General features: G+C 46.2%; 1 protein-coding gene across 1 annotated transcript in view; it reads right to left on the reverse strand.

Moving 5' to 3' along the window:
* Positions 1–7,370, reverse strand: part of GP6 (glycoprotein VI platelet) — a 12,540-nt gene that overhangs the window by 3,960 nt on the left and 1,210 nt on the right. The window contains exons 2-5 of the mRNA XM_023508696.1: positions 6,409–6,441; positions 6,026–6,280; positions 2,765–3,049; positions 224–277 (exon numbers count right to left, since the gene is read on the reverse strand). Of these exons, the coding sequence (XP_023364464.1) occupies positions 224–277; positions 2,765–3,049; positions 6,026–6,280; positions 6,409–6,441 (627 nt within the window). The remainder of the gene's footprint in view (positions 1–223; positions 278–2,764; positions 3,050–6,025; positions 6,281–6,408; positions 6,442–7,370) is intronic.

Consider the following 7,370-nt stretch of genomic DNA (forward strand, 5'->3'; position numbering starts at 1 on the left):
AAAAAAAAAAAAAAAGAAAGATAATAAAAATCTATCTTAGAATAGATTGCTTAGTTGCTTAGGATACCAACCCTCCTTATGGGAGGAAAGAAAGGATTTTTAAAACAAAGCAAATTTGTGAAAGAGACAAATCAAGAAATCCAGGCAGAGAGGAGAAAGAGAATGAGGGATGTCCATGTGCTCATACCCTGGGCACCAGAGAGAACTCCTCCTCAGAACTTACCTGGTATGAAGGAAGGTGGTTCTGTTGGTAACTGACTAGGGGTCACTGAGGGTCCTGAGAAATCAGAAAATGAAAGAAGTCTGTGCTCTATTCATTGTGTGTCCTAAATAAATAAAGAAACATTTTTGTGACCCAGTTTCCTCACCCAGAAAATGAGCATAAAGAAGGTAATAGGGGCCAGGTGGGGTGACTCACACCTATGATCCTAGAACTCTGGGAGGCTGAGGTGGGTGGATTGCCTGAGCTCAGGAGTTTGAGACCAGCCTGAGCAAGAATGAGACCCCATCTCTACTAAAGATAGAAAAATTGGCCGGGCATTGTGGTGGGTGCTTGTAGTCCCAACTACTTAGGAGGCTGAGGCAAGAGGTTCACTTGAACTCAAGAATTTGAGGTTGTGGTGAGTTGTGATCATGTCACAGCACTCTACCCAGGGTGGCATAGTCAGACAATTTGAGAAAAAAAAAAGAACAACCATGCTGGACAGTTGTGGGTGTTTGTAAAGCCCACCTAGAGTATTCTAGGGCTAAGTAATAATGACAAGCCCTTGAGCTCTCACCCTCCTTTCTGAACCTCAGTTCTATCCTTTCTTCTGGATTCCTATGACTTATACCATCTCACTGTCCCTCTCTCACCATGGCATCAGTTTGGGGAATGGGGGAGGCACCACAGTGAGGGAGAAGGGGAATATCTAAGGAACAAAATCTCCACACACTCTCCAGCCACTCTGGCCTCCCTTCTATACCAATCTGCATCCTATCACAGGACATTTGTCCCTATAATTCCATCTACCTGCACCCACCCCTGACCACCTCTCCTCCTAGCTTCTACCAGAGCTGTGCATGTCCAGCACAGAGCATGTATCATGGTCACAATTATACATATGTTGGATGAATCTTTGATTAGAAGCTGTTTGCTCTACTAATCACCATGTGTGTGCATGTGTCTGTATGAGGAGAAAGGTATGGTGCATTAAGAGGGAGACTTAGCCCCCACCTGAGCCCTGGCCATAGCACAAGCACTTCCTCAATATGTCTGGTGGAGACATTGGAACCCCCAAAAGGCAAATCTGTAGGGACAGAAAGATTAGTGGTTGCCTGGAGTGAGAGGGGAAGTAAAGAGCCACTGCAAATGGGACTGAGGTTGGGGAGATGGATGAAAATGCCCCCAAACTGGGTCGTGGTGGTGACAGCACCACTCTGTACATTTACTAAAAATCATTGACTCTCACACTTCAAATGGGTGAATTTTATGGTATATAAATTATGCCTCTATAATGTCATTAAAAATCAAGTGTCCTTGAGTGGAATAATTCATGTTTATCAAGCATTTGTTAGACACCTGCTATGAAAGAGAAATCAGATGAATCAGTCTTTCTGGTGGTTACATTCCGGAGGGTGGAGGGGGACAGAGGATAAACATCATCAATCAGCACGATGTGACTCATATTGGATGGTGATAGTGCTGTGGAGAAAACTAAAACTGGCAGGTGGCTTCTGATGGGAGATGGAAGGAGCCATGAGAATATCTGGGGGGAGGACCCCAGCAAGTGCCAAGTCCCTGAAGAAGTAGTGAGCCTGCATATTCCAGAAAAGCAAGAAACCCAGTGTGTCTGAGGCTGAGAGAATGAGGGGAACATGTAGGAGAGGAGACCAGAAACACGGAGGTGACTTTATTAGGAGTCTTGAGATTTTCCTAGATTATATCAATGGGTCAAATAGGATGTTGAGGTGGGAGATTATCCATGTGGGCCCAGTGTGGTCACAAGGGACCTTATAAGTGGGAGAGTGAGGCAGGAGAGTTGGAGAGAGAGGTTTAAAATGCTGCCCTCTGACTTCAAAGATGGAAGAAGTTACCAAAAGCTAAGAAATGATGAACTCCTTGTGCTGGAATAGGTGTGGGAACGGACTCTCTCTAGAGCCTCAAGGAGGAGCTAGCCCTGCCGATATCTTTGTTTTATCTCAGTGAGACCCACTTTGGTTGGAGCTCTGACCTCCAGAATGACAGGTAATAAATTGGCAGTACACTGTGGTGTAAGTCAGCAAGTCCATTGTAACTCGTATTTATTTATTTATCTATTTATTTATTTTTTGAGACAAAATCTCACTCTGTTGCCCTGGGTAGAGAACCTTGACATCATAGCTCACAAGAACCTCAAACTCTTGAGCTCAAGTGATCCTCCTGTCTCAGCCTCCTAAGTAGCTGGGACTACAGGTGCCCACCACAGTGTGTGGCTATTTTTTCTATTTTTAGTAGAGATGGGGGGGGGGCTCTCATTCTTTCTCAGGCTGGTCTTGAACTCCTGAGCTTTAGGTGATCCACCTCCCTTGGCCTCCCAGAGTGCTAGGATTATAGGCATGAGCCACCCCGCCTAGCCCCATGGTAACTTGTTAAGGCAGCAACAGGAAATGGATACATCTTCCAAAGCTGGCTAGAGCCCAGGCTTCCTGCTTCCTGCTTCTGGAGCAGCGATGGTCCGGTCCTTGGAAGTGCCTCAGGTCCAACAAAGGCTGAGGAAGAAAGTTTGGTCTGCACACCCCTTACCTGTGACCACGAGCTTCAGGGGGTCGCTGGGGGCTGACCACGAGTACGGATCTGAGCTGGTAAAACTGTAGCATCGGTAGGTTCCACTGTGGGCAGCAGTCACAGTGATGAGGGGAAAACTGGCCCGGTACCATCTGTCAGGTTTCTTGTAGGGCCCCGGGTCCCCCTCCTTGTACAGAGCAAACTGGTCAAAGCTATATGGAGTCTGACACTGTAGGGTCACATCCCCTCCTGGGGACACTGCTGGGCCAGGCTGGGCTGAGAGCAAGGGCTTGGCATAAACTCCTGGGAGAAAAGGAGACTCTGATGTTAAATATGGTGGCCAGTCCCCCAACTCTGTCATATCTGGAGACCTTCCAGATGTGTGCCTCCTAGAGAGCTTACTCCCTCTGCCCAAGCTCACAGACAGGTGGGGTCAGGTCAAGGGGTTAAGAGAATGTCAGGTCAGGTCAAGAGGTTAAGGGAATGTATCTGTGGTCACATCCTGGTGTCTGGGCTCAAATCCTCATTCTGCCACTTAGGGACTTTGTAGCCCTGGAGATAAATCTCAATGTATCTGTGTGCCTCAGTGTCCCCTACTGTCAACTGGGATGATCAAATGAGACAATACATAGAAAGCATTTGGCAAAGCCACAATAAGGCGGTGGTGACAAAATAGGGTAAGTTTATACTGTATTCTAAGCTTGTATTATAGTCTATGAAAGATACAGTGTAAACTTTTATTAATGTACCAGCCTCCAGGAGCCATTCCAAATTCATGACATCTATCAGTTCATGACTCCTCACAAAGACCTATGAATTCATTTGTATTAATATCCCTATTTTATACATGAAACTGAGGCACGTGATGTTAAATACTCTGTTCAACACTAGGTAACGATACTGTAGTGTACAGGTGAAATTTGCTAAGAGGGTAGATCTTAAGTGTTCTCACCACATGCACAAAAGAAAGTAACTGTGTGAGGTGACGAGGCATCACTCAGCCCATGGGGACTGTTTCACAGTGTATACATGTATGAAAACATTGAGTTCTACACCTTAATTATACATAATTCTTGTTTGTCAATGATACCTCAATAAAGCTAAAGAAGTTTACAAAATTCAAAAATCAATAAATCAATAACTTGTCCCAAGTCATAAGTGGCAAAGCTGAAATTTACCATCAGGGAGCTCGACGCTGGGGTCTCCACCCTGCACACAAACCTGTACCACTCTAATGTGAGGGGATCAGCATTGTCGAGCATGGTGACACACACCTGGCAACCAGGCATCATTGAAACAAAAGCTGCCTGGTAATGATGGCTCATTCATTCACTCAACATCTTTTCTCCTAAGTAACTATTATGTGTTTGTCTCTAGGCTAACAAATAAAAGCCCTATGAAGAAGAAAAGATAAGCAACAACAGCCAAGATAAATGTGTGCCATGCCCGAGAGTGATGAGGGCCATTTTAACTAAGGCGCTGAGAGAAATACTTAATGAGAAGACAGCATTTGAGTCTGACCCCAAAAGAAGAAATGAGAAGCCAGACTGGCATGTCCCTGGGGCAGAGGGGAAGCCAAGGACATCCTGGCCAGAGAGGGAGGGAAGCAGGAAGAGGAGTGGCCTGTTCCTAGGGACCACTGTGCAGCCCTCAGGAATTAGGGTGAGGGGGAGGAAGGCATTCTCCAGGATACAGAATTTAATTTTTCCAAATAGGCCAGGCACGGTGGCTCACCTGTAATCCTAGTGTTCTGGGAGGCTGAGGCAGGTGGATCCCTTGACGTCAGAAGTTTGAGAACACCCTTAGCAAGAGCAAGACACCCCCCTCCCCATCTTTACTAAAAATAGAAAAAACTAGCTGGGCATTGTAGTGGGCACCTATAGTCCCAGCTACTCGGAAGGCTGAGGCAAGAGGATTATTTGAGCCCAAGAGTTTGAAGTTGCTGTGAGCAATGACACCACGGCACTCTACCCAGTGTGGCAGAGTGAGACTCTGTCTCAATAAAAATTATTTTCTCCAAATAATTAACATAGTTGAAAAAGTATTGAAAAATTGAAGTGTAGATCATTAAAATCCACATTATTCTAAATTTGAATATTTTGTTTACATCCCCTCAAAAAACTTTTATTATAATTTTACTTTCCAGGCTTCCATGGAAGCAAATGCATCAAAGTTTTTTCATAACCTACTTCTGGAAAAAAGATTAAGCATTTAAAAGCACATTAAGGAGCAGTGCCTGTGGCTCATAGAGTAGGGCACGGGCCCCACATACCAAGGGTGGCAGGTTCGAACCCAGCTCTGGCCAAACTGCAAAAACAACAACAAAAATAGACAGGTGTTGTGGTGGGTACCTGTAGCCCCAGCTACTCAGAAAGCCGAGGCAAGAGAATTACCTAAGCCCAAGATCTGGAGGTTGCTGTGAGCTGTGACACCATGGCACTCTACCAAGGGCGACAGAATGAGACTCTGTCTCAAAATAACTAACTAACTAAATAAATGAATAAAAGCACAGTAAGCTGGGTATGGTGGCCTGAGCCTGTAGTCCCAGCTACTCCTGAGGCCAAGAGGAGGATGGCATAAGCCCAGGGGTTCAAGGCTGCAGTGAACTCGACCATCTGTGGATAGTCACTGCACTCCAGTCGGGGCCACACAGTGAGACCGCCTCTCTAATTTTTTTTATTTTTAAATAAAGTGCTTTGACACACTGACAGATTTTCCCTCTGCTCTGACGCTCCTTGCCATGGACACTGCAAAGGTATAACCCAACTACAGCCCAAGATGAAAGGGAAAGAGGAGGGGGAGGGGAGGAGAGGTGGGAGAATGGGTGGAGGGAGGGTAATTGGTGGGACCACACTTATGGTGCGGTTTACAAGGGTACAAGTTAAATCTACTAAGTGTAGAATATAAATGTCTTAACACAGTAACTAGGAAAATGCAGCGAAGGCTATGTTAACCAGTTTCATGAAAGTATTTCAAATTGTATAAAACCAGCACATTGTACCCTATAAACTGCATTAATGTACACAGGTATAATTTAATAAAAAAATAAAATAATAAACTTGTAGTATTTCATTCATCATCGGTAGTTTTGAAATTGGACTTTAAAAAATAGTATTAAAATGTTATTAAAATATAATCATGAATTTGTGCCTCCCCTCCCTACCCAATGCACACTGTCCTCACCCTAATCCCGGCCCCGTGAGGGACTCACAGAACTAGGGATGCATCCCTGGGCCCTGAGTACAGCCCCTGCACCCTCAGCCCATCCCCTTCAAGTACCAGTGGCTATCACGTCCAGCTCGTCGCTGGCAGACCAGAGGCTCCCGATCTGGTAGGAGCAGCGGTAGCGGCCAGCGTACTCTCTCCTCATGGCCGGGATGGAGAGGAAGGCCTGGTCCTCGTACTTGCCGGACCTCAGGTTCTCCAGGCGGTACAGGTCCACGCCTGGAGGCCCCTGGCACCGGATGGTCACTGGCTTCTTCAGGGGCACCAGGGAGCTGGGCACAGCCTGCAGGGAGGGCTTGGGGAGGGTCCCTGGGGGAGAAGCCAGCAGGGGTCAGCCCATGTCCTAGACCCTAGGACATGTTTTCCCCGCTATCCCCACCCACACCACCTTGCCCTCCCGCTTCCTGCTGTGCAACCACAACCTGAGCAGGACTCACCACTCTGCGCTGGAACCTGCCCCAGACACAGCCCTGAGGAGGGAAGAGAACAGATGCCAGGACTTGCTTTAAGGGACACTTTCTGCCTGCAGGGCCATGGCCATAGACATTTGCTCATTTTATTTTATTTTATTTTTTCCAAAGACCAAAAATAGCCACATATTGTGTGCTGTCATTTATATGAAATGTCCAGAATAGACAAATCCATAGAGACAGAAAGCAGAGAGAGAGGGGTGGAAGGAGGGGTGGGAAGTGACTGCTTGACCCGCATGGAAATTCCTTTGGGGCTGATGGAAAAGTCTTGGAAGGAGAAGTTTGCACCACATAGTGACTGCACCAAATGTCAGTTACAGCAAACTTTACATTCTGTGTACTTTACCAGAACAAAAAATTTGTAAAAGCAAAATGGATTTGTGGCCCCACCCTGTCCCGTTCCTGCCACTGCCCCTCTCTAATGATGCACCTATAAAGCTTTTAGTTGTTCCCCTGTGGATTCATAGGACACTGACTTCCTCAGTGGAGCAGAGGAATTGGACCTCTGACAATATTCAATACCATCCAAGTGTTTATTCAACAGTGTACAATTGTATGGGCAAGTATGGGAAATACTTGTATATTGTTGCATTTTATTCATTATACATACAATAAAACCCCAAATGCATCAAATAAATGAGTCATTAGGGCTGGGCGCAGTGCCTCATGCCTATAATCCCAGCACTCTGGGAGCTGAGGTGGGAGGATCCCTTGAGCTCAGGAGTACGAGATCAGCCTGAGAAAGAGTGAAATCCTGTCTCTACTAAAAGAAAAACTAGCCTTGCATGGTGGTGGGCATCTATACCCTCAGCTATTCAGGCGGTTGAGGCAGGAAGATAGCTTGAGCCCAGGAGTTTGAGGCTGCAATGAGTGGGGCTAAGGCCATGGCATTCTAGCCTAGGCAGCAGAGTGAAAGTGTCTCAAAAAAA

Source organism: Otolemur garnettii, unplaced genomic scaffold, assembly GCF_000181295.1.
Source record: "Otolemur garnettii isolate 467f Iridium unplaced genomic scaffold, OtoGar3 scaffold00264, whole genome shotgun sequence".
NCBI lineage: Eukaryota > Metazoa > Chordata > Mammalia > Primates > Galagidae > Otolemur > Otolemur garnettii.